Source organism: Hylobates moloch, unplaced genomic scaffold, assembly GCF_009828535.3.
Source record: "Hylobates moloch isolate HMO894 unplaced genomic scaffold, HMol_V3 SCAFFOLD_14, whole genome shotgun sequence".
Lineage (NCBI taxonomy): Eukaryota > Metazoa > Chordata > Mammalia > Primates > Hylobatidae > Hylobates > Hylobates moloch.
In genome coordinates, this window is record NW_026652289.1 from 54,192,913 (window position 1) to 54,219,518 (window position 26,606).

The 26,606-nt window shown below is 58.0% G+C and overlaps 1 protein-coding gene across 2 annotated transcripts; it reads left to right on the forward strand.

Moving 5' to 3' along the window:
- The first annotated feature begins 649 nt into the window (after positions 1-649).
- SEMA7A (semaphorin 7A (John Milton Hagen blood group)) lies at positions 650-25,557 on the forward strand. 2 transcript variants are annotated; one of them, XM_032174915.2, is made up of 14 exons: positions 650-863; positions 15,944-16,095; positions 16,586-16,627; positions 16,918-17,010; positions 17,212-17,296; positions 17,439-17,549; positions 18,170-18,309; positions 18,896-19,080; positions 19,933-20,041; positions 20,134-20,332; positions 22,834-22,961; positions 23,136-23,290; positions 23,490-23,551; positions 23,861-25,557. In XM_032174915.2, the coding sequence occupies exons 1-14, from the start codon at positions 692-694 to the stop codon at positions 24,220-24,222; spliced, it is 1,995 nt and encodes a 664-aa protein (XP_032030806.1). In that variant the 5' UTR covers positions 650-691; the 3' UTR covers positions 24,223-25,557. The 2 variants fall into 2 exon arrangements, with proteins under 2 accessions (XP_032030806.1, XP_032030807.1); XM_032174916.2 differs by lacking the exon at positions 650-863 and adding an exon at positions 900-1,014.
- The last annotated feature ends 1,049 nt before the right edge of the window (positions 25,558-26,606 follow it).

Below are 26,606 nucleotides of genomic sequence, written 5' to 3' on the forward strand. Positions count from 1 at the left end.
TATCCCCCTCCACTCACATGGAAATGAGTTTGGATTTTCTGAGCGTACACCAGCTGGCTTGGGGGGAGGCAGCCCAGAAGGCTGCTGGCTGGGGAAGGGAGGAAAAAGGAGAGGGAGGGGAAGGAGCCAGGCCAAGATGAAAAATTTCCAGTGTTCTCCCAGGCAGAGCAACAGCGGGTCCCTGAGTGCTCCCCACATATCATCGTTGTGCCTGCTGATAGGCTCAACAGGGAGCCGTGTCCACTTAGGCGAACCCATCCTCCGAGGACCATAGTCCTCAGGGTGCGAACCACTTAGCTGGCCATAGCAAGGTTGTTGGGTGTTGGACTCCTCTGCGCCCTTGGAGAGAAGTCCTCCACGACTTCTACGCCAATCTTTTTACGGGGTGCGGGGAGTGGAACTGAGGCCCAGAGAGGGGATAGGGCCTGCCGCTCCTGGCAGAAGACCACAAGTCTGGCTTGTCCGCAGCTAGGCTTTCCCCCTAGAGTTGCCCAGGAGAGGGTGGCGAAGGTTCCCCCAGCAGTTCCGCTCTCGCTCAGGAAAGCCAGTGAGGCGAGAAAAGGCTGCGAGGGGCGGGGGGAGGGGCGGGGTGGGGTCAGCGCTGGCTCCGCCTCCTGGCGCTTGGGTCTGCCTGCGGCCGGGCGCTGGCTCAGTCTCGGCTGATTGCCGCTGTCGCTCCCGGGGCCACGGGATGACGCCTCCTCCGTCCGGACGTGCCGCCCCCAGCGCACCGCGCGCCCGCGTCCCTGGCCCGCCGGCTCGGTCGGGGCTCCCGCTGCGGCTGCTACTGCTGCTCTGGGCGGCCGCCGCCTCCGCCCAAGGCCACCTAAGGAGCGGACCCCGCATCTTCGCCGTCTGGAAAGGTAGGCGGCGCCGCGCGGCCGGTCGGGCGCGGGATCAGACGCTGCGCGGGGCGGGTGCGGAGTGTGCTGCACCCGGAGGGAGTGCGTGCGCGCGGCTCTGCGGGTCCCGGGCTGTCCCCGCGCTGTCCCCGCGTGGAGCGTGTGGGTTTGGGTGAGTGTGTGTGAGTGTGCGCGCTGGCACACCAGAGCCGGCTGTAACGCTGCGGCGAGCGAGCGGCGGGGGCTGGAGCCCCGGCTAAGTCGCACCAAGTCGCTGGCAGCCGGGAGCCGCAACGCCCGGGCGCCAGGGGAGGGGGCGGGCCCCTCTCTCGGCCCCGAGCCACTCTGGGTCCTCTGGCTCGGGGGCTTCAGCGCAGGACCCTTTCCCCGCCAGGGACCCCAACCCGGGTCCCCTCCTCTTGAGCTGCGGGTTCTGCTGGCGCGCGGGGCGCAGGCTGGGCCGGCGAGGGGGGCGCGGACCCCTTGCCGCCGCCGCCGCCGCGCTTCGGCAGCGGGAACAAAGACCCCGCCGCCTGCCCCCGCCCCCGCCCCGGCCCGGAGCTCGGGCCAGGCAGGGGGGTGGGCACCCTGCGGCGAGGCGGCGGGACATGGTGCGGTGCGGGGGCTTGGGGTACCAGGGCACTGCCTCCGCAATGCCGGGACCGGCCGCTCCCCCCTTGCCCGCACGTGGCAGTTGTCACCAGAAATCGGCTCCAGCGTTGGGGGGCAGTGCCCGTTGGGTGGGGCACGGCCGTTGGGACCCCCAGGCGGTGTATCTAGGGCGGGGGTGCAGCCTTTAGGCCAGGGTAGATATAAGAACCTGGGGGACTGGAGCCTCCCCCAGGGCACCTCAGTTTAGACCCTGTACTATGGGACAGAAAGCCGGCTAGGCGGGGGGTTGAGGCTTTCTGCCGCGAGGAACTGATCTCCCCTCCCCTGCATTGCACACAAATGCCTCCCCGCCCCCAGGCCGACTCGGCTCTGTCCCCAAATTTGGCGTGTCTGCGGCCCCCCTGTCGTGATGGTGGGGGACTCGCAGTGGGGGCTGGGGGAACTGGTCGGGTCTGGCCCCACCGGGAGGCTTTTGATGCCTTTGGCAGTTTGCAGGGATTGCGGGAGTCTGAGCATTATCTGGGGCAGGTATTATTAGCAGAGGGGAAAAAAACCCATACGCAAAACGAGTGGCCCGAACTGCCGCAGTAGCTGAGGGAATGTGACTTGCCCAAGGTCACTGAGCAGTGTGGGAGCTCAGGTGCAGGCAGGGGCACTGATCTGGCACAGGACCAGTCCAGGTTCTGGGTTAGGGAGAGGAGAAGGATTTAGGTGGTTCAGGGACCATGAATGAGGTGCTCTGGGGACCAGCTCGGCTGCCCAGCCTGAGGTGCTCCTGGAGGAAGCCAAGCAGTGCTGCTAGAGCTCTGGCCGCCTGTGCATGGAGGAGGCCTGCACACCCCTCTGCCATCCCAGCTCCAGCCCAAGCTTCCTTTGCCCTCCCAGCAGCTTTGCCTTCCCTCAGTCCCCTTGACTGTCTTGGACATCATAGCGTGTGGGCACTCTGGAGGGGACAAATGGCCATGTCTGAGTGTTCCGGAATCTTTCCCTCCATCAAACCCCTTGCATTTTGGCTCTGTTTGCCTGTTCCACGGTCTTCCCATGGCCTCCCACCCCACCCCACTTAATGCACACCCACTTCTTAGCACTTAATGCATACATCCCAACCTGGGCACTTAGTTCCCACCCTGAGGCTATTTAAAGCTGCTTTCAGTCCTCTTACCCACTTTTCGAAGCTCCCAGCCCAGTTCCATGGCCTACCCCCCCTGCCCGCAGTTCACTGCTGTAGCCACACTAGCTGTGCCCTCTGCTTAGTAATGCACTGTTGAGCCCCGCTGGCTGGGGTCTGCCAACCGTTCACCAGTCTTGTCCAACGACAGTCTGTGGTCTCCTTCACCAGTGCCAGGTGCCCCACTGGCCAGACAGGCCCTGCCATTCACCTGCCCCCCACCCCCAGGGCCACCAGCTGGTGATGGTGTGCCCGGTTGACAGCTGCCTCCTGTCTCCTGTGGGGTGACACATGGCAATCGGACAGGAATGGGCTTGGGTAGGACAAACCCAGGAATAGGGTAAGAGGGGGTCTTGCTGGAAGCCTAGAGCTCTGTCTACCAGTGGTCGGTGGGAGTATGGTGGTATCCAGGAATGACAAAATCAGGGATGGTGGTGGTTCTGGAGCCATTTCTCTATGAGGCATAGATGGGGATTTTAGTTTTGAGTCAGGACAGCTGTGGGGACTGGAATAGGTATGGAAAGTTCTTTATTTTCTGCTGGTTGGATCCCCAAGTTCTAGAGAAAGATTAAAGCAGGGAACTCTGAGAGGGGCCCAGCCTGCACTGATCAGGGAGGTTGCTGCCTCTGCAGCCTGATGAAAGTCTGGCACAGTGTAGCTCAGGCCAGGGAGAGAGATGGGCCATCATGTACCTGCTGGGTGTCCTTGAGCTCCACACTTGTCTTTGACCCTTAGAGCTTGCCAGAGCAAGAAAGGCTCTAGGGGTTGTCCCCCAAGGGCTGTCACTGACACATGAGCCAGTCAAGGATGTGCATGTGTGGTCCTGATCTTCCTGCAAGCAGGGACTGGAAGGGAGTAGATTGCAGGTGAGGGCTGGGGCTTAGCAGGAGGTTGGCATGCCTGTGTAAGCTGCGTACCCCTCTTCCATTTGATTGGTGGTTGGAGGAGCTAAAGAAGGCTTGGAAGGTCTTGAACCCCAAGGTCAGAGGTGAACCAGCCTGTCCATGGGGAAACAGAGCCCACATCCCCAGTCTCAACCTGCCCAGCTGGTTCTGCCCTCCCCCGCTTTTGTCCAATGAAACAACGGGATGTTATTGTTGACTTGGTGGCTGCTGGGGAGCCATTCTGGGGCTGCTGCCCAGGGCAGGAGGTTGTTGTTACCTCCTCCAGGGGATGAGCTGGGGCTCCCCAAGCATCAGCATTTCCAGTGGAAATCCTTGCCCCCTTGGGGACTTAGATGTGTTCATACCTTCAAGGTGAACTCCCTCTGCAGAGTCTCATGGTGGGGGGGGGGGCAATTCCCCGGAGGAGAGGGGGAGTTTCCTAAGCCGAGAGAGATGCTTGGTGAGGTCACCAGGAGCTTCCTACTAAGCTCTGTGACCCCTCTGTCCTGGACAGTGAAGATTCTGAGAGCAGGTCTGGTGGAATGGACGCTGGCACAGGTCCAAGGATGACCATGGCATAGGAGAGAGAGTTGGGAGGTCGGGAGCCTGGTTCAGGCTGTGACCTTATTTGCTCTGTGACTCTGGGCAAGTCTTTGCCTTTTACTGAACCCCAGTTTCCCCAAATTCCCAAAGAGGGTAGGGGAATCTCTTTTCTGAGATTTAATGTCTTAGGATTTCTGTCTCTCTGGGATGGGAGGGGCTGGGCAGAGTCTGTGGTGGCTTGTTTAAATCTTAGATTTCGAAAATCTGAAGGAGAAATTGAAACCTGGGAAGTCAGGGGAAACCCTTAAGTTTCGCGTTCTTTCTTATCTTTTTCTCTCGTGGGCCAAAGGCTGAGGATCATTTGGAGAAAATGGATCATTAGCTTGTGCCCTCAAGGGTGGACATATTCATTCAGCAAACATTTGCCGGGGCCAATCTTGTGCTGGTCTTGGGGCTGAGCTTGGGGATCTCGTGATGAGGAACAAGATGATTCTGTGCCCTTGTAGACTTCTCAGTTTAGATGGAGATGGGCAGATAAACCTGCAGGTACAACAGAATGTGTAACAGAGAGCAGCTATGGGCACTGAGGAGATGCCTAACCCAATTTTCCCAATCAGGGAGGGCTTCCTGGAAGAGGTAGCAAGCTGAAATGGGAGGAGGAGGAGCCAGCTGGGGGAGGGAAGGAACAGGAGGAAGCACCCCACTTAGTAGGATTTTAAACCCAAGAACTTACAGCTAGGACGACAGAAAGGAGATAAGCCATGTGAGGCGCCCCCATGTGAGGAGGCGTTGAGTAAGCCTGGGCCTGGGGGGTCCCGAAAAGTTTGAAACTTGTCCAGCTGGGCATAGGTGAGGGGATACCTGTCATCCTATGGCTGGTGCAGCAGTGGGGAGGAAGGCCGCACCCACCGGAGAAGGGCCATGGCAGGCAGGGAAGGCCTGTCGAGTGCTGGCAAGGCCACAGCCCCGTCACAGCTCCCTGGTGGGAGGCTGGGGCTGGGTCCGGGGAGACCACGACTTTCCCCATTGACTCCTGACTGCAGGACAGTCTCCAGGTGAGAAGGTCTGTCCCTCAGCTCTGTCTTCTCCTGCTCTTCCTCTGCAGAGATGGAAGGAGCATGGAGATGGCGGGGTGGGGGTGGCATGGATAGATTACTATCTGATCTGAGGGTGGCACCCTGGGGGAAGCAGGGAAAGCTGGGCTCTGTTTTTTTTTTGGAGATGGAGTCTCACTCTGTCACCTGGGCTGGAATGCAGTGGCTCGTTCTCGGCTCACTGCAACCTCTGCCTCCCAGGTTCAAGTGATTCTCCTGCCTCAGCCTCCTGAGTAGCTGGGATTACAGGCACCTGCCACTACGCCCAGCTAATTTTTTGTATTTTTAGTAGAGACGGGGGTTTCACCATATTGGCTAGGCTGGTCTTGAACTCCTGACCTCGTGATTCGCCTGCCTCGACCTCCCAAAGTGCTGGGATTACAGGCTTGAGCCACTATGCCCGGCCGGGCTCTGTTATTTGAGGAGGGCCAAGCAAGGTGGGATGTGAAGCTCATCCCAGGGGGCAGGTCTGGCAGCCCTCAGGGGGCAGTAGCTGGAGTAGATGGGCCACTAGCTGACAGCCTGTCCACCCCCAGCTTCACACGGCTCTGTCACAAGAGACTGACTGCACTTCCCCTGCTTTGGTCGGCAGCTCTCGACTGAAAAGTTTCCATCTCTTGATTTCCTTTTTTGGCCCAGCATGGCTGCCCCAGGAGCCTTCTTTCGTCCATGGTTGGGGGAGGAAGGGGCCCTTAACCTGTCCTGCCTTCAGAAGAGCCAGGGTTCCGTACCCTTGCAGGGAGGGCCAGCTACCAGGTGTATGGCCAGCTGTCCTGTCCTCAGGGAGCCAGGCAGTCCAGAAAGAAAGCAGGGGGATGGAGGGCCACGGCGCCTTGTTGGGCCCTGCCTCCTCAGAGGACAGAGTTCCCCCTTCCCTAGCCAGCCAGGCCTTGAGGGACTGTCCCCTCTCTGCCCCGAATGGTATGGGGTGGCTCTCCAAGCCCTTTACTCTCCCTGGCCCTGGCCTTGCCATCTCTCCAGAACTGTGCCCAGCCTCCTGGAGGACCTCCGTCCCTATGCTGCACCCCATCCGGAACACATGGCACACAGCTGCCGCCTTCCCCAGGCCCTGCGTGGTGGCCTGGCCCCACGGCCTCCTAGACTCCCACGGTTCTTCCCTCACCGCTCTCTGGCTCCCCCTCTCCTCTCTGTACCCCACTCACCCTCCTCCTCCTTTCTGTCCAGAAAGGAGGCTGCTGGTTCTTTCTCAGTTCCCCTGAGGAACCTTCTTGGATGACCCCAACCCACACAGCCGGACAGCGCGAGCTTAGGACGTCAGAAAAGAAACGTCAGAGATTAGCTGGGCCAGCCAAACATTCCACAGATGGGGAAACTGAGGCTCAGAGATGACAGGGACTGGCCTGAGGTCACCCAACGAGACAGGCAGAGCTGGGACCAGGGCTGAGTCTTCTGAGCCTGCATCTGCCCCAGCTCTCGGCCTGTTTCCAGCTTTCTGTCTGCCATCATACTCTGTCCCAGGCTGGGGGCCCCTTGAGTGCCTTTCCTCCTCTGCTAGCTCAGCTGGGCCCAGACTCTTCCTGCCCCAGTGCTGTCTGTTCCCAGAAGCCGCACCAGCCATGGAGTGTCCTCTCTTCAGGACCTTGGATTCGTACCAGCTCCATATACCTCTTCTGGTCTTTCCTCAGGTGGGCTGGGCCTCGGGTCCCAAGGACAGGTTGATCTGTGTCCCAGCTCGGGCTAATCAGGTTTTAACTGTCATGACAGCCTGGGATTAGGCTGATCCTGCCATGCCTTCTGCACCCCATGCTTCCAGCCAGAGGCTTGGGCTCTGTGCCAGCACCCCCGGGTGACCCCTCATCATGGAGGGCAGCCAGCCTAGGTCTGTGTCCAGCTCCTCTGGGGGAGAGGCAGGAAGAGAAGCCCTGGGTTTGCCCTTGGGGAGCCCCTGCATTCCTGGAGAGGTGGGTCTTCTGCCTGTGAAGTAGGGCAGACCCCTGGGGAGGTCAGGAATGACCTGCAGATGTAGCCTAGGACTGTGACAGGAGGTGAGAGCAGGAAAGGTCAGTGTGGGATGGTGCAATCAAGGAAGGCTTCCTGGGGGAGGAGGAGGAGCCAGGCTAGAGCTAGGGGCGGGGGCATAGGGTAGGGGCAGAGTGCAGCATAGACAGCTACTGATATTGTTGTTTGTACAGAGTCTCACGCCTGTGATCCCAGCACTTTGGGAGGCCAAGGCAGGTGGATCATTTGAGTTCAGGAGTTCAAGACCAGCCTGGCCAACATGGTGAAACCCTGTCTCTACTAAAAATACAAAAAAATTAGCTGGATGTGGTGGCACATGCCTGTAATCCCAGCTGCTTGGGAGGCTGAGGCAGGAGCTCTGGCCCAGCCTGTCGAGGAAGGAAGGTCACTGTGATGACTTCTGCACCCCATTGGTGGCCCAGGAATCTGTTCTATAATACCTGTCCCTCTGGCATGGGAGTTTGGCCTGCCCCAGTCTTGCTTCTCTCCACTGTCTGAGCTGCTCCCTGGCATTGGAAGACATGGAGCAAGAGGAAGCCTGGTCCTCACCTTCAGGGCCCCATAGGCCAGATGAAATCCCATCAGACAGCGTGATCTGAGCAAAGATGGTGGTGCCAGATGGTTTGTGGTACAAGGTCGAAGGTACCGGCAGTGAGGGCTGGAGCAGTCTGGAATACTTCCTGGATCCAAGGGATTTAGCTAGATTTTCAAGGACAAGATCCATGTGCACAGAGAAAAGGAGAAAGGTCAATCCAGGGAAGGGAGAACAGGAGCAAAGTGCAGAGATGGGAATGAGCCGTGGCAGAGCTGTGCAGAGATGAGGTGGGCCTTGACTGCCCTGCCCTGAGGTTTTGGGCCCTGCTTGAATGGGCAGTTAGGAGCCATGGTGGATCCTTGAGCTGAGGAGTGGAGGTGAGTGTTTTCGCCAGGGCTGGCTGAGTGGGGACCTGGCTGGTGAGCACACTCTGCCCTTCACTGTGGTCAGCTTCAGAGAATGCAGTACTTTTTTTTTTAGAGACAGGATCTCACTGTCTCCCAGGCTGGAGTACAGTGGTGCAATCATAGCTCTCTGCAGCCTCGAACTCCTGGACACACGTGATCCTTCTGCCTTGGCCTCCCGAAGTGCTGGGATAACAGGCATGAGCCATGGCACCCGGCCCCACAGAGTACTTTATGTTCTGAGCAGAGATCTTGGGAGACTTGTCTTCCTAATCAGTCACTCAGGATGAGGGCCCCACGCTGCACCACGAGAAGATTCCTGCCCCACTGTTGTAACTTAGGATCTTTAAGATGGAGAGCACCCCTTCCATGATTAAGAGAGAGACAGGTGGAAATAAAGATTTTGTTACTAACAGGTCTTGAGGGATACCTGGCATACCTGAAGCCACACACAGGTGGAGGTCAGGGAGCACATGCAGGGTGGGGGGATCCATGGGCCAGCATCTTTATGGGGTCTGAGGTGTTATTCAAACAAGTTTTCCACAGGGAGTTTGTTTTGTTGTTGTTGTTGTTTTGAGATGGAGTCTCGCTGTGTCACCCAGGCTGGAGTGCAGTGGCACGATCTCAGCTCACTACAACCTCTGCCTCCTGGGCTCAAGTGATTCTCCTGCCTCAGCCTCCCAAGTAGCTGGGACTACAGGCGCACACCACCACGTCTGGCTAATTTTTTTGTATTTTTGGTAGAGACGGGGTTTCACCATGTTGGCCAGGCTGGTCTCGAACTCCTGACCTCAAATGATCTGCCCGCCTCAGCCTCCCGAAGCGCCGGGATTACAGGCGTGACCCACCGTGCCTGGCCTCCACAGGGAGTTTTAATTGGTAGGTTTACAGCAAGCAGTCATGAGTTCCAGGAGGTCATGTTGTGACTGAGACAAGGTCACTGGCCTATCTGCACAGTCCGTGCAGGCTGTGGGACAAGGCCAGTGGGACCAGTCAAGTGGGCTGTATGTAGCTGTCCCACAGGGAAGCAGTCAGCAGGAGATGACTGTCTAAGGTAGATATCTGGATTGAGCACACGGAGGAACTGGGAGGAGGTGGGGAGCTGGAAACCGTGTCAAGGTTGACTGAGCCCTGCTTCTAGTGTGAGAAAACCCAGCTTATATTCAAAACGGATGCCAGGGCAACATCAAAGCATAGGAATTCACTACATTCACCTGGGCCTGCACACCTGTGCTCACTTGCACACACTGTCTTCAGGGTGTTAAGGCAGAGGGCAGGCCTTCATTGGCCAAGTAGCCTCTAATTGGGCCTCACCCTTTGTGGGCTTTGGTCTCCTCATCTGTCTGGGAAGGGCTGGCCTTGGAAGCCTCCAAGGGCCCATCTCTGGAATACAGTGTTAGAAGCACAGATTCTGGAGTCAGCTGGCCTGAGTGTGAACCTCTGCTCCACCCCTTACTAGCTGTGTAATGCTGGGTAAGTTACTCAGCTTCTCTGTGTCTCATGGTCCTCATCTGCAAAATGGGGATAATAAAAGAACCTACTTCATGAGAGTTCAGTGATTATGAAATGAGTTAATATAATCTAAAAATCATTTGGAATAGTGCTTGTCACATAGTAAATGTGATGGAAAGGTTGGGTGGTAGGGGCATCATCATCGTCGTCATCATCTTCCTCCTCCTCTGGCATCTGGTTTCTGATGGAATGCAGCCCTGGCAGCCCAGCCCCTGCCAGTTCTCCCTAATGGGCTTTGCTGGCTGGCTGCCCTTGCTCAGTCTCCCCTGCTGGTTCAGGCTAAGGCTAAGACTGGGGAACCTTCTGTTTCTCAACAGTCTTCCACCTGCCTCCCTCCCTCCACTTGGGGTGGTGTAGCCATCCTCCGCCCTCTCCCCGACCCCTGCCCTGGCTCTGGGCCCAAGGGCAGGCCCTGCACCGCTACCCATTGTCTGCTTTGAAGGAGCCACCAGCTGACTTCGGCCCCACTCTGGGGCTTTTGGAACCTGCTGGGCTGGAGAACAGCCGGAAGGTAGACAGGACATGATGTTTGTCCTGGGCTTCTGGCCTTCCCTGGGCGTGGGCTCAGGGCCTCTTACCCACTCCAGCTGGGCCTCAGTGCCAGCCTTCCTTCCCTGAGTCCCTGAATCTTGCTCAGCACAGCCCCTCACCAAGGGGCTTGCTTTCCACACTGTCCCTTCTCCCCAGGACTTTGCCCCAGACAGTCTCCCCAATAGCCAGACCTTCTTCTGGTCCTTTGAGCACAGTGGTGCCGTGGGGAGAGCATCCAGACCTTGGTGGCTTGGAAGGGCATTAGTTTTCCTGTTTGTAAAACGGCAATACAGGTTGTCCTGCCTTCTTTGCAGGGTGGCTGGAGGTTTTGTGGGCTGGTCAGTGGAAGCAGATGAGAATGTCAGTTTCTTCTGCTGCCTCCACTTCCAGAAAACTGTCTGACTTCTCTGGCACTCAGAGAGTCACACTTTCCCAAAAAGACCCATGGACTTAACCCTGATTGTTTTGTGATTTGTTTCAAAAATCCTGGTGGGTCATAAAACCCAGGCCCAAGCAAGTACCAGCACCCACCCCGACTCGCACCCAGCTAATCCACAGGGAGGCAAATGAACCCAGGAAGGCCCAGCCAGCTGTCCAGCCACCAAAGAGATAATGAGGCTTCTTGGAGCCAGAGCTGAGCCACACGAGATATACTCCCCTCCCACCCACAGCTGACCTTGGTGGATAGGAGGATACTCCCCTTTGGCCCAGCACACAGCTCGCTCTTCCCATAGCTCATAAAGAAGTTAGACTTCTCACTCCTCCATGAGCTGAGTGCTGTCTCGAGGCCCCACCACCTGCCCCAGCACACACCACCTGCCCCAGCTCACAGGCTCTGCCCCTGCCAGGCAGCTAGCTAATCTAGAACCTAACCCTGCCTGAGTGTTGTCAGGACCCACCTGCAGCCATGACCTATCCTTAGCACGAAGCCGGTGCCACCCTGGAAACCAGGCTTCTCACACCCCCTTCCTGGCCATATCAGGAGAGACAGAAACATTTGTTTCTGTACTCCCACCCCTAGTGGAAGGGTTTCCTCTACCACTCTGACATGCACGGCACCTGCACTTCCACCATTAGTCACTCCTTTGGATTTAAGGCTTTGATCACTAAAGGCCCCTGGGAGATCAGGGCCTCACCTGGAAGGTGGGTGGGCGGGTGATTCCCTTTAGTTATCAGGTTAGTGACTCGGCACCTAGTGAGCAAGAGAGGGAAGGGTAGAGTAGGGATGATTCAGGGAAGTAGGGAGAGCCTGAATATACAGCTTTTTGCAAATCAGAGGCTCTCCAGGAAGCCCAGGATGTGATCCTGGAGAGAAGCAGCTGGGTAATGGCTACTGGAAACTTGGAGCTTCCCTCGCTCTGTGTCCTTGGGCCAGTGGTATAGCCTCTCTGGCCTCTGTGTCCTTCAGTTCAATGACTGTTTAGATCCTCTCCCTTCCACCTTAACATGTGGATGTGGGATTCCAAATGTTGGAGAGGCTGCAGGCTAATTCCTGGGCATCACGTGGGCCTTCCCTCTACTCTCTTTGCTAGGCACGTAGTTGGGCAAGGGTGTGAGGTAGGCCTGGCAGTGCAGGGGTGGGGGCACAACTGTGGGAGGAGGCTCCTGCCAGATGTGCTGGCTCTCCAACCTGAGGTCGGCCTGCTTTCTGGTCTTTGGCCCAGGGCCTCTCTGACTGCCTGACTTAGGCATTCTCTGTGGGGGTGCCCACATTCCTGCCATTTTCAGAGCCTGACTCTCTGCCCACTTTCAAAAGGCTCCTTGGGGTTACATTCAAGGCCCACTGGGTCAGTGGGTCAGGTTGCAAGGCTGGCTTTGCCAGGCCAGAGCATGGGACCCAGCCCCTTCATGGACAACAACACCTCCCACTCTGCCCTACCCTGGAGCTGCACTCCTCTTTCATAAACAAGAGTATGGGGACAGCAGGCCAGACGGTGACAGCAGCAGAGTGAATGAGAAGAGGAAGCGTGCTCCATCAGGCAGGCCTGAGTTAGGAAATGCACGCCAGAGGCCCAGACTTACCACAGTTGGTCAGCTGCTGGGGTGGTGTTCGAGGGTAGGGTCCCCAAGGAGTCAGGCCCCATTCTTTCCAATGGGATCAGAGCCCTGTGAGCACCCGGCCCTGGGGCTATGTCTGGTGGAGGTTATCTCCTACAACCCAGCCATCCTTGCAGCCCTCCTATCTGGCTGGAGCTGGGCCTTGCTGGCCCTGCCACCATGAGAAATGGGACTCAGTGGAACTATGGAGTCCGGCTGGGTACGGGGCAGCCTGAATGTGCTTTCTTGGTCCAGCACGAGTGAGGATTGGCTCAGAATCACATGGGGCGGGAGGTGGGTTGTCTTGTTCCTGGCCTGCCTCTGGGCTATGCTCTCCCCATGTGTCCCTAGCCCCCTCCCCTACCTGAACCCCTGGTTATTCTGGGAGCTTTTAGCTACCACTTAGCCACTAATGCGTCAGGCTGGGGAGTGAGGGGGGAGACACGGTGCCAGACGGTGCTCCTTTTAGACAAGCAGGATGGGAAGCAGGGGGAGCCAGGAGGTGGGGGACGCCAGAGGATGGGGAGGCATTTTCCACTCCTGGCCCTGCTCGTAGAGTTCAGGCAGCAGGGGAGAGTGGTGGGCAGTGGGTCAGTGTGTCCTTGGACAGGATGCATCTTCCCTCCCCCATCACACATGGGCCTCAGCTCACCTTCCCGATTCTTCTCTCATTAGGACTCTGCCAGGCTGCAACGCACGGCCTCTGTCCTCCATACAGCCACCTTCCCCACCTTTGCTCAGGTTGTGCCCTCTTCCTGGCATTCCCTCCCTGCCTGTTCTGTGCCCATCCAGCTTTTATCTACCTCACCTCTCCCTTTGGGTTCATAAAGCATCACAAAGAAAATGTTCAGGGACGTGACACATACTCCCTTGGCCTGGCCTTTTTAGGGGCAGCCCCTGGCCTCGCTCAGCCCCTGCCTGGGCAGAGACTCGAGGCCTGGCCCTGATGGCTTGGTGCTGCCTTCACTTCCAGGCAGCCCTCCTGCCCCTGAGCCCCCAGCCCCCGCTCCTGCCAACCTTAACAAAGCTTCCTTTCATGTATTCATCGAGCTGCTGCTGCTCGACACTTCCCGGGCACAATCAGGCCTTTTGAGGGCCTCGGGCGGTGCGGGAGCCCAGGCTGGGGCTGGGGTGGAGAATGGGCCAAGGCCTTGTCCTGGGGCTGAGCTGGTGTCATTCCCTCTAGCCTATACGCATCACCAAGAACAGAGCTGGGAGGGGCAGGAACCTGGGGGTCATGGGAGGCCGTGCTCCTGGGCTCCTGTTCGTTTCCCTGCAAAATGGGACGAACAGTCCCTGCTTCCTCCACCCTAGCCGTTGTGGCTAGGGTTTGAAGGGAACTGGGCTCAGGCCTGCAGATCCGCATGGGATTGTCCAGGCCCTAGTGCTGCAGCTCCTACCCAGGGGCCAGCAGCCCTCTCCCTCCCTTCATGTCTTCAGCAGATACTTTGTGGGCAGCCCTGGGGTCCATGCTAAGACAGTTTTGCCGGACAGCTGTGGAAGCTTTCTGTGGTGTGGCTGTCTGACCCCTCAGATGTATCCCCATCAGACCTTGCTCTCCAGGACCCAGTCATGCCTCTGCCATCAGGCTCAACTCCCCAGGGCAGGACTGCTTTCCTCTTCTCTTCAACAGCCCTGCAATTCCTAGACCAGGGCGCCCCGCCCAGAGTCCTGTCTGGTGCCTCTTTTCCCTTGAGTAGTTGTACATTGGCCTTGCTGGCCCCCTCGGAGACCTGGGCCTGTGGGCTTGGTGCAGGAGTGGGGCTAAGGTGACTGACGGAGGTGGCTAGCACGGTCTGACGGCTGGAACTTTTCTGCTTTGACTCCCAGGGGCTATGGATCTCAGGTCCTAGCCCAGCATCTCTAGATGCAGACACGCACCTTTTCCTGGCTGCCACGCTGGCTATCGGTGGATGGGAGGGGAGCAGGAGGAGAGTTGAGGCTGCAGACTGTCTGGATCCCAGGCTGGGCCGTGGGGGATGGTGGCTGCGGCTTGGGCTGCGGGGTAGAAGGGGAGTTATGGGAGCTGAGTCAGGAAGACCGTGTCTGTGACCCCAGCACTCTAATTCTATCCCAGGAAGGGAGAGGGAGCAGGGCAGCACCCAAGACCTGCCAGCTCTCCCTCCCTCCCTCCCACCGAAGTGCCAGTACCTCTCAGCCCTTGCTCTGCACATCTGGGGCCTACAGGGAGGGAGGCTTGGGGGCCAGGGAGGGCGATATCCCCGGAGCTGTTCAGTTGGGCTGTTTGTGATGTGCACCAGGAGAGCCACGCCACCCAAGGGCAGTGAGCTCAGCACTTCTCTCTGTAGCCTGCCATGCTCCTGAGAACTGATACTCCAGCCTGGGACAAGCTAATCTGTCCTGCCTGCTGGTGTGACCTTGGAATGTCTCCCAGGGTACCTCAGCATTCTCCTCTGCACAGTGTGCCAGGGCACAAAAGAGGTGAAGAATGCTCACTTCCGGGGGTGACCTGGCCATGAAGGGATGTTTCTTAAAGAATGAAGGTGTGGTGGCACAGTGTGTGGTCCAGCTGCTCCTTGCCCCTGTTAAATGCAGAATCAATAGGGATGGCTCCAATGGGAATAAGAGGGATCGGGGGCAGAGTTGAGGAAATGGTAGTTCTTTTTGGTCAGAGCTGGAGCTTGGGTGTCACTGCCAAGCTGGCTGCCCCAGAGTTTCCTGCAGCTGAAAAAACAGTGGTCAGACCCAGTTCCTGGGTGAGGCCCCAGGCTGGTCAGAGGTGGGAAGATGCTGGGTGTGGCTGATTGCTGGGGGCATAGCCACAGGCCATCCCATCCCTATAATTTACTCCTGCAACCAGGACAACCTCAGCAGTGTCACTGGAGATGAGACATCTCCCCAGAGGCAGTGGCTGCAGTCAGTTTCTTTTTTGGGGAAAATTTTCCCAGTCAGCCCTTCTGCTGAAAGGCCCAGGCTGTGCTCTCTGAAGGTCCCCCTGTTCCAGAGTTGCTGGGGAGGAAGAGCTGATCTTCACCCCCAGGAGAGCTAGCATCCTCATGGGTGAAACCAGGCCAGAGTGGGCCATGGAGCAGAGTCCAGCTTGGTAGGCAGGAGTGTAGGCTCTGGTTCAAGATCTGCTGCTGACCTGCTTCTGTGTGCCCTTGGGCTGCCCCTCCCTTGGCCTCTGTTTTCCCATCTGTGAAATGGGAGGGAGTAGATGTTGAGATTCCTTTGCTACTCTAGTCTAGTGCTCACTAAGGGGCTGGGGATGGGCCAGGAGGGGTTGGAGAGGGATTCCTGGAGGAGAAGGAGTTCTGAGCATTGTGATTCCTGGGAACGTGGACTCCAAGGGGGGTGCTTGGAGGCCCTGCTGCCTGCTGAAAGGCCCGGGGTTGGGGGGGCGCCACTTGCTTTGGCTTAGGGCAGCAGAGAGCCTCCCAGAGCATGGCCAAGGAGCCCTGGTCCTCCTGCCGGAGCCCAGCCCTCAAGAGTGTGTGCCAGAGGAGGGGGTCTGTTCCCCCAAGAGGTCCCTAAATCCTTCCCCACTCTGAGGTCACACATACTGTGAAAGAAGGAGAGGCTGCCCACACTAGGGGAGGGGCCGTGCTGTGGGTGAGGACAGCTGGTTGCTGGAGCCCACCGAAGGATCTCTTACTTCTCCTGTCCTTGACTCTTTGAGTCTGGGTGCCACCCTAGCCCAGAGCTTGTCTGAGGCCCTGCCAGGACCCTGAGCACCAAGCACTGGTTGTCAAGCAGGTTCCGGTGTGCCACGTGGAGGGGACCCAGAGTCTTCTCTCTCTGGACCTGGCTTCAATGTTCCTACTAATTTCTCCTCCTCAGGCCATGTAGGGCAGGACCGGGTGGACTTTGGCCAGACTGAGCCGCACACGGTGCTTTTCCACGAGCCAGGCAGCTCCTCCTTGTGGGTGGGAGGACGCGGCAAGGTCTACCTCTTTGACTTCCCCGAGGGCAAGAACGCATCTGTGCGCACGGTGAGCCTCTCTCTTCCCCCAACACCCCCCTACCCTCTTATCTCCCCTCTGGCCCTGCCGAGGGGCCTCAGGGAATCCGAGGGAGCTGGCATCTCTTCCTAAACTGCCCCCACCTCCGTATCCTATAAATGGCTCCTGGGGGAGGCTCCCTAAAGGTAGTCCAGATTGGAGTGGGGAGCTGGGGCGGTGTGGAGAAAAACAGGAGCTAATGGGCCCGGCCAGCTGGGCAGCGCTGCTGCGGAAAGCCCAGGCTGGAAGCTGGGCCCCAGAGCCCATGGCTGGTCTTCTGAACCCTCTGGGCCTCAGCTCTGGATATGAGACCCTGTTTGACCTCAGGTAGATCACTTACCCTCTCAGAGCCCCAGTTGCTCATCTGTCAGATGAGAATAATGGTTGCTTCCTTTGGGACTTATCCTGAGGCTGTGTGGAAAGCATTTCGGGGATATCTCACCCCTGGCAGAGTGAACTAATGCTTCTCCCCTTCCCCCAGGTGAACATCGGCTCCACAAAGGGGTCCTGTCTGGATAAGCGGGTGAGTGGGGCAGGGAGTATGGAGGGGTCTGAGCCACTTGGTAAACAGAGAGGAGACCCTGAGGGTCTAAGGAAGGAAGCATGGCCCTGCCCCGCGAGTACCAGACTGATTGGGAGATGTGGTCCTCTGTGCTTAGGGGATGGCGTCAGCTGCACCCTCTCTGGGCTGTCCTGGAAGGCTGTCACCTATGCTCAGCCCTTCTGACACCTTCTTCCCTGATGCTGGGGGTCCTAGTGCTAGGCCTGCCAGGGCCTTCCAGCAACCAATTTCTCTCCTCCCTTCCCGGGCAGGACTGCGAGAACTACATCACTCTCCTGGAGAGGCGGAGTGAGGGGCTGCTGGCCTGTGGCACCAACGCCCGGCACCCCAGCTGCTGGAACCTGGTGAGAAGGCTGCTCCCCATGTGCCTGATCAACTCGCCTTCTACTGGGTGGGCTTCTGCCCTTCATGGTGGGAAGGAGATGGCGAGACTCCAATGCTGGCCTTGCCCTGGGAGGATGGGGCCCCTGGCCGAGAAACTGGCCGTCATGGGAGGCAGTGGCTGTGGGATTATATGGCCGTCCGACCCTCTGGATCTCCCACAGGTGAATGGCACTGTGGTGCCACTTGGCGAGATGAGAGGCTATGCCCCCTTCAGCCCGGATGAGAACTCCCTGGTTCTGTTTGAAGGTAGGGCAGTGCTGGAGCAGGTGCCCCAGGGGGATGCTTCTGAACTGGGCTGGCCCAGTGGTCAGCTCTTTGTCCAGTGTCCGGAGGAGGGACTTCCAGGAGCTGCCTGCCCTTACTCATTCCTCCCTCCCACCGTCCCCAGGGGACGAGGTGTATTCTACCATCCGGAAGCAGGAATACAATGGGAAGATCCCTCGGTTCCGCCGCATCCGGGGCGAGAGTGAGCTGTACACCAGTGATACTGTCATGCAGAGTGAGTCAGGCTCTGGCTGGGCTGAGGGTGGACGAGGGGGTGTGAGCACCTAAGGTGGCAGATGGGATCCTGATGTTTCTGGGAGGGCTCCCTGAGGGCCGCTGGGGCCATGCAGGAAAGCAGGACCTTGGTATAGGCCTGAGGAGTTAGGGTTGGCTGGGAGCAGAGGAACAGACAAGGTGTAGCAGTGGGATGGGCCCAGCCCTCTTCGGGAACACAAACAGAAGGAGCCCCAGACCCAGCGCAGGGTCCCCAGGAGCCAAAGTTTATCCTCTGCTGAGTTCATGTGGAGGCAGCCCCCAACTCCCTGCTCATTAGGGCTCTGCCAGTTGGGCAGAAGTGACATAGGGGCCCCCAGGGACCTTCCCCCAGTCCCCAGGCATGAAGTCATTGCTCCTGGGCCGATGACATCTTTGTAGGAAGAGGGCAAAACAGGTGTGGGGTGGAGGTGGGGAGTCTAGGGCCCCTTGGGGTGTTGGACCTGATGTTCTGAGTCCTATTCCAGATCTGATTTGCTATGATTTGTGCAGACCCGAAGGAGGGAGGAGAGTGTGCAGGGTTGTTATGGTCTCCCGGGCAAGCTTCCCAGCCTTAGGCCCACTCGCCTCTGTCCCTGGCAGACCCACAGTTCATCAAAGCCACCATCGTGCACCAAGACCAGGCTTACGATGACAAGATCTACTACTTCTTCCGAGAGGACAATCCTGACAAGAATCCCGAGGCTCCTCTCAATGTGTCCCGAGTGGCCCAGCTGTGCAGGGTGAGCAGGGGCGTGAGGGCTGCTGGCTGCATGTCTGTGCATGAATAGGCCTGAGTGAGGGTGAGTTCTGTGTATCCGTGTGCATGTAGAAGTTGTGTGGATGTATGAGTGGGTCTGTGTCTGGGACTGTGGGAGCAGCTGTGTGTGCATGGAGCGTCACGTGTCTGTGGGTAAAGGTGGCTGAGCTGTGCACGTATGATGGCGTGTGAGCGTGTGTGAGTATGATGGTGTGTGTGTGTGTGTGTGTGTGTGTTTTGCCTGTGTGAATGTGCTGTGCCACGTGTGTGGGTGTGTGAGTCAGTAAATGTGTGTCTGAGTCCGTCTGCTCTGTGGGGACCTGGCACTCTCACCTGCCCTGACCCTGGGCACCGTTGGCCCTGGGCTCTGGATCAGCCAGGCCTGCTGGCTGGAGTCTCATCTGGAGACCTGCCCTGAGTCCTGGGGCACCCCCGGCAGGTCCTGGCCCCTCACAGCCTGCCTTCCTCCTCTGGGCCCAGGTGCTGATATTGCTGGCAGTGGTTTCCTGGGGTGTGTGGGGAAGCCTGGGCAGGTGCTGAGGGGCCTCTTCTCCCCTCTACCCTTCCAGGGGGACCAGGGTGGGGAAAGTTCACTGTCAGTCTCCAAGTGGAACACTTTTCTGAAAGCCATGCTGGTATGCAGTGACGCTGCCACCAACAAGAACTTCAACAGGCTGCAAGACGTCTTCCTGCTCCCTGACCCCAGCGGCCAGTGGAGGGACACCAGGGTCTATGGTGTTTTCTCCAACCCCTGGTGAGTGGCCCTTGTCCTGGGGTCGGGGCTGGCATTGGTTCAGTGTCCAGTAGGGACAGGAGGCCTTGGGCCCTGCTGAGGGCCTGCCTGGTGTGGCGCGAGCAGGGGCTGCAGGCTCAAGAGGCGGGGCTGTTGCTGGGTCCGGGGGATGGGGGGACAGCCAGTGCGATATGTGTACTATTGTGTGAGTGAGTCTGCACTCATGGGTGTGTGTGCATGCCCTATATGCACACTCATGACTGCACTTGTGCCTGTGTGTGCCTGTGTGTCCCAGAGTGGACACTGGGCCCAGGAGGAAGCTGCTGAAGCATCTCTCGGGGAACTGAGTGCTATTACACCTGCTCAGGCACTGCCTGAGCCTGATAATTCACACTTCTTAATCACTCTCATTGATTGAAAATATGGCAGGCAAAAGTGTTGGGTGTGTGTGGGGAGAGCTAGGGATAGAGTGGAGAAAGCCAAGACCCTGCTCTGTGGCTCCTGGGTGGGTGGGGCCCACCAGGCTGGGAAGGGGTTGGGAGCCTGGCCTCCTGGGGCATCAGCATCCCACAGCCTGTGCTCAGGGAGGGCTAGAGAACTGCTCAGCCTATGTTGGGGTTCCTCCTGCCTTGGGGTTGGGTAGAGCAGATGGCCTCTAGACTCAGTGATTCTGTAACAGGACACAAGGTTGTGGTTTTAGATTGCAGCACAAAGAAATTAGGCTGAACTCCTTCTCTCCTTCCTGCTCTCCATCCCTCCCCATTTTCAGTGGTGTTTGGCAACTCAGTGCCAGGCACAGGGCTGGCCTGGGTGAGTGGAGGTGGATGGGTGGGTTCTGGGCCCCCCATTGAGCTGGTCTTCATGTCACTGCAGGAACTACTCAGCTGTCTGCGTGTATTCCCTCGGTGACATTGACAAGGTCTTCCGCACCTCCTCACTCAAGGGCTACCACTCAAGCCTTCCCAACCCGCGGCCTGGCAAGGTGAGTGTGACACCAGCCGTGGCCCAGGCCCAGCCCTCCTTCTGCCTCACCTCCCACCACCCCACTGACCTGGGCCTGCTCTCCTTGCCCAGTGCCTCCCAGACCAGCAGCCGATACCCACAGAGACCTTCCAGGTGGCTGACCGTCACCCAGAGGTGGCGCAGAGGGTGGAGCCCATGGGGCCTCTGAAGACGCCATTGTTCCACTCTAAATACCACTACCAGAAAGTGGTCGTCCACCGCATGCAAGCCAGCCACGGGGAGACCTTTCATGTGCTTTACCTAACTACAGGTGAGAGGCTACTCCGGGACCCTCAGTTTGCTTTGTAAAAATGGGCGTGAAAGGTGTAAGGGATAATGTAGTTAACATCTGGTTGGATCTTTACACGTGGAAGGAATAATTGAGTGACTAGGGTTGTCAGGGATTAATGTGTGTGGGTGTGGAGAGTCAGGCAGGGAGAGCTTCCTGGAGGAGCAAGAGGGAAAGGGGGATGGGAGAAAAGCAAGCATTGGGATTTGGAGGCGGAAATCTGGAAAGTCTGAGCAAAGCCAGGTGCACCTTTGGTCCAGATGTCTGACTCAGGGAAGAAGATGGTAGGAAGAGACGTGGCAAATGAGGAGGAGGGGCCTGAACCACAGGGATCCTGGCCTCTGCCAGGCAGAATGAGGGAGTCAGGCCCTGCACCTGTCTTTGGGATTGTGCAGGTGAGAGGAAACATTTGAGAAGTTGGTGGGACACAAATTAGGCATGAGGAAGGAGATCCAGGGGGCAGAGGCTTTGCCATCTCACAGAGGACAGGGGCAGCTTCTCCTCTTCCCTGGAGTAGGCCCTGCCAGGGGAAGCTGGGTGGAATGCCCTGGGGAGATGCTCCTGCATTCTGGAAAGCCACAGGACACGGAGGAGCCAGTCCTGAGTTGGGTTTGTGGCAGCTTCCCATGCCAGCTGCCTTCCTTGAGACTGGAAAGGGCCTCTAGCACCCCTGGGGCCATTCAGTTCAGGCCCAGGCGCCCACCCTCGGTTGTTCACATTCCCCATGTGATCTCCTGTTGCTGCTTTACCTTGGAACTATCTCGGCTTTGGTGACCTTGTAGGAAACTGGAACCCCAGCACCATTGTTTGGCTCCTGGAAGCCTTGGGGAGAGGAATTTCCCCCTGCCTCTTTACCCCCCATTCATCCCAGCTACACCCTTGGGCCCCTGTCTTTGCTTGGCTCCAGTAGTGGCTGGCACAGCTGTTGTGGTCAGCCAGGGATGGCAGGGCACTGGGGAGCAGGAGAGGAGAGGTCACACAGTGCAGAACTGGGAGCAGGAGCTAGGACAAGGAAGGCTGGACTTGGGCCATGGATTCCCTTCCTGCAGACTTGAGAGGTGAGCACACTTGAGTGATTAGAGAAGGTGTCTTGGTTCTCTCCAAGGGCCATGCAGGAGGCACCATTTTGGAGCCTGCATCATTCATATTGAGGCTAGATTGAAAAATAGTTTTCTGAGTCCTCTGCAGAGAATGGGAGGCTCTCACAGCTGGGAGAAGTCTTGGCTCTTTTCCTGAGAATTTTGCCAAGGGGATGCTGTTACTGGGGCTGGTTTGGAAGGAGGTATAGGGCAGTATGTCCGTGAAGGCAGTGGCTGGGGTGGGGGCTTATCAGGCCCAAGGAGCATCTGGCCACATCTCAGAGTCCACAGATGAGGATCACGGATGTGTCGAGGAAACATCCTAGGCAGGCGATCATCTGACTGCTTTTTTGGGGCAGGTGATGCCCTGGGAAATTGGGAGGGAGGGAGAGAGGGAGGTAGGCTATTCTAGAAACTGGGACAGCAGGTGAGGTAGGATTGGGAGGACCAGGGGTCAGGGTGCCCATTGGTCCCTAATTGTGAACGGAGAGAGCATTGGTCTAGGAGGGAGGCAGCTCGGTTATAAGACCTTGGGAACTCTTGATTTAGAATCCAAGATCCTTTTTAGATCTAAGATTTTATAAAATTAAGATATCCCCTAAGATCAAATGCAATGTGGAGTCCTGAATTGGATCCTAGAACAGAAGAAGGACATTTGTGGAAAAACTAGTGAAATCCAAATAAAGTCTGTAGTTTTGTTAATAGTAATGCACCAATGTCAGTTGCCTAGTTGTGACAAATATACCGTGGTTATGTAAGATGGTAACATTAGGGGGAACTGGAGAAGGGTAGATTGGAGCTCTCTGTACTATCTTTGCAACTTTTCTGGGCATCTAAAATTACTCCAAAATAAAAAAATGTATTTAAAATAAATATATTCCCTAAGAGTCCAGGAGGCAGGGGAGTTGTAGAAGCAGCTGAATGGTTGGGCTCTGACAGATTTGGGTTCCAACTTGGTCTCTGCTGCTCGCCAGCTGTGTGACCTTGAGCAAGTGGCTTAGCCGTTCTGAGCCTGATTTCCTTATCTGTGGAGTGAGGAAGATGACAGCCACCTCGCAGGGCTGTTGGAAGGTTAAACGAGGTGATGCATGGACAGCAGCTGCGCTGTCCTTGCTGGTGTGGGGCTCCTGCTTCTGTTCTTCCCGTGCAGCCCTGGGAATGTTGGAGGCGGTATCCAGGGACCCCTGGACCTCCCGGGATGGCCTCTCTGGACCAGCCTTGGAAGGTTCCAGGCTGCCCCTAGGCTCCCACATTCCTCCCCAGTCACGCTCTTCTCTCCCTGCCCACACCAGTCCTGTGACCCTCGCCTGAGCTGTGACTTCCCACCCCTCCCCGGCCTAGAGGGAGGCTGCCTGGCCCCACAGTGGGACTCCCGCCCACTGACCCTCTGCCCACCACACACAGACAGGGGCACTATTCACAAGGTGGTGGAGCCGGGGGAGCAGGAGCACAGCTTCGTCTTCAACATCATGGAGATCCAGCCCTTCCGCCGCGCGGCTGCCATCCAAACCATGTCGCTGGATGCTGAGCGGGTGAGCCTTCCCCCACTGCGTCCCATGGGCTATGCAGTGACCACAGCTGAGGACAGGGCTCCTTTGCACATGAATTGTTGGTTCTTTTAAGAGCTTCTAGGCCTTAGGGCCTGGACGTTTAGGACTGAGCGTGGGGTGGGGCCCAGGCCTGACCCAGTCCTGCTGTCCTTCCAGAGGAAGCTGTATGTGAGCTCCCAGTGGGAGGTGAGCCAGGTGCCCCTGGACCTGTGTGAGGTCTATGGCGGGGGCTGCCACGGTTGCCTCATGTCCCGAGACCCCTACTGCGGCTGGGACCAGGGCCGCTGCGTCTCCATCTACAGCTCCGAACGGTACGTTGGCCGGGATCCCTCGTCCCTGCGAGAAGGTGGGCGTGGGAGAGGGGGAGGTGTTGTCGGGCTGGAGGAGGTGGCAGTACTGGGCCTTTCTGGTGGGACCCTCCTCTCTGCTGGAACTGCATTGGGGTGAGGACAGGAGGGCCGGGTCTGCAGCCTTGTATCTGCTGATCCTCTTTTGTCCTTCCCACTCCAGGTCAGTGCTGCAATCCATTAATCCAGCCGAGCCACACAAGGAGTGTCCCAACCCCAAACCAGGTACCTGATCTGGCCCTGCTGGCGGCTGTGGCCCAATGAGTGGGGTACTGCCCTGCCCTGATTGTCCTGGTCTGAGGGAGACATGGCCTTGTCCTGTGGGCCCCAGGCACATGGGGCAGGATACAGTCCTGCTGAGGGAGCCCTCTTGGTGGGATAAGTGAGATGGGAGAACAAAGGAGGAAGCTGAGGGCTGGGTTCCCCACGCTCATTCAGAAGCCTTGTCCTGGGATCCCAGTCTGTGGGGAGGACACATCCTCCCCTGGGAGCTCTCGGTCCCTCCTCACGGCTGCCTCCCCCCTGCCTCCCCAGACAAGGCCCCACTGCAGAAGGTTTCCCTGGCCCCGAACTCTCGATACTACCTGAGCTGCCCTATGGAATCCCGCCACGCCACCTACTCATGGCGCCACAAGGAGAACGTGGAGCAGAGCTGCGAACCTGGTCACCAGAGCCCCAACTGCATCCTGTTCATTGAGAACCTCACGGCGCAGCAGTACGGCCACTACTTCTGCGAGGCCCAGGAGGGCTCCTACTTCCGCGAGGCTCAGCACTGGCAGCTGCTGCCCGAGGACGGCATCATGGCTGAGCACCTGCTGGGCCATGCCTGTGTCCTGGCCGCCTCCCTCTGGCTGGGGGTCCTGCCCACACTCACTCTTGGCTTGCTGGTCCACTAGGGTCTCCCGAGGCTGGGTATGCCTCAGGCTTCTGCAGCCCAGGGCACTAGAACGTCTCACACTCAGAGCCGGCTGGCCCGGGAGCTCCTTGCCTGCTGCTTCTTCCAGGGGACAGACTAACCCAGTGGAGGATGCCAGGCCTGGAGACATCCAGCCGCAGGCGGCTGCTGGGCCCCAGGTGGCGCACGGACGGTGAGGGGCTGAGAATGAGGGCACCGACTGTGAAGCTGGGGCATCGATGACCCAAGACATTATCTTCTGGAAAATATTTTTCAGACTCCTCAAACTTGACTAAATGCAGCGATGCTCCCGCTCCAAGAGCCCATGGGTCGGGGAGTGGGTGTGGATAGGAGAGCTGGGACCCCATCTCTGGACCCTGGGGCTGAGGCCTGAGTCCTTCTGGACTCTTGGTACCCACATTGCCTCCTTCCCCTCCCTCTCTCATGGCTGGATGGCTGGTGTTCCTGAAGACCCAGGGCTACCCTCTGTCCAGCCCTGTCCTCTGCAGCTCCCTCTCTGGTCCTGGGTCCCACAGGACAGCCGCCTTGCATGTTTATTGAAGGATGTTTGCTTTCCGGACGGAAGGACGGAAAAAGCTCTATTTTTATGTTAGGCTTATTTCATGTATAGCTACTTCCGACTGCATCTGTATGAAAATACCAAAACTACTTGCTGGGGGGGTGGGAAAGGGAGGGGCTGGGAAGGGATGGGTTGGGGAGGGGGGTGATCCCAGTCTGAGGCTCCCGGGGATGAGATAAGAGTCTGGAGACGGGCATGGGTTCTTGGAGAGTGGCATGAGCTGGCTCTGCCCTGGGAGCCCGGTCTGAGGGGGACGTTGTTGGAGCCCCCAGTGTTGGGGGTGGTTATGGGAGGGGGTGGGGTGAGGGAAATAAGGGAGAATGAAGGAGAAAACTGAGCCCTAGTTTCACCGTGTTCATTTAGAAGGACGAGCCGGGTCCTCAGGGGGAGGTTCCAGGACTCTGCCCTTGGCGTTGAGGGTTGGGGGGCAGGGGGCCTCCTCCCTTCCTCTCAGCCCCCTTCCCCAGGGGCTGTGCTTCCATGCTCCTAGCCTCCCACCTTCGCTCAGGACATGTTATAACTTAGGCTAAACTGTGAAAATTCCGATGGGGATGGCCTGGGCCGAGCTCTCCAGGCAGGCGGCCCTGCCCCCAGCCCTGTCCATCCATTTCAGGGGGCAGCTGGGCCCTTCTCCGGCTGTGTCTGGCCACCCAGGGCAGGGGCTGGGGCCAGCGGCCTTCCAGCTTTGGCCCCTGCACCTCTTCTCAATGCACTTTAATAATGTAACATATTACTAATAAACGAGCTATTTATTTACCTGCGCCTGTTCCTTGCCTGCAAAGCTGTCCTGGTCGGGGTGTTGGTGGGGGCTCCTGTTTATTACTCGCCACCCCCTGGCTACGTGAGCATCACATGCATTCTTTCATGTCCTGGTTAGGGCCCAGAAGCTGGCTCAGCAGGTCTGTAGCTAGTGAGAGGCAGGAATGGGGACCTGAACCCATGACTCCTCAGCAGCGTGCTGCTTGCCCGAGCCTTGACCCCAGAGCCCCAATAGCACATGCACCCCTTTTCCCCATTCCCAGCCTCCACCTCCCACCACTACCCCTGGAAGGCCTGGCTGGGCCATGCTAGAAACAGCCTCGGGATTCCGTGCCTTCAAGGGGCAGTTCTGGAGGGCAAGCTGATCAAATGCGGCCCTGTGGGATGCTGTGGCCTTGAGTGTGTGTGCAGGAGGCTGGTGCTGCCTGAAGAGATGAGGGAATGGGATTTGCTCCAGGCAGGGTAGGGGTCTGGGTAAGGGTTGGAGAGTAGGGAGGGACCTGTGGGGAGGATTTATGAGTGATGAGGTGGGATTTGAGTTGTAGAAACTCAGGACTCCCTCCAAGATCAAGTAAATAGATTTTAGAACACATAAGTTTGTGCAGGAAGGAGCCTCTGAGGCTGGGGTGGAAGGATGCAGGGGAGTTAGGAGGCTGTCCAGTGGCGGGTGGAGGTCAGGATGAGGGCAGTGGCCCTGGGATGAAGGGCAGGGACAGTAGGGGGCACTGCAGATAGAAGTCCAGATGTCCCCCAGAGGCCTCCCCTCCCCCTTTTTCCCCTCTCTCTGTCCCCTGTCCCTGGAGGCAAGGACCTAGGCCTTTGGGGTCTGCTAGGCATTTTTCCTGATCAGTGACAGCTGGAGGGGTCCATGGCAGACTTGGGGCAGTTCACTTCTCCGTCTGAGCCCAGCTTCTGGTTGGCTCTGGCAGACCCCACAGGACTGGAATCGCCCCCACCCACAGTGCCCCCTCCCACTTCAGTTTGGTCTGCACTCTCATAGCCAGCCCATTCCTGAGGATTCTCCCCATCCTTTTCTCCCCCAACAC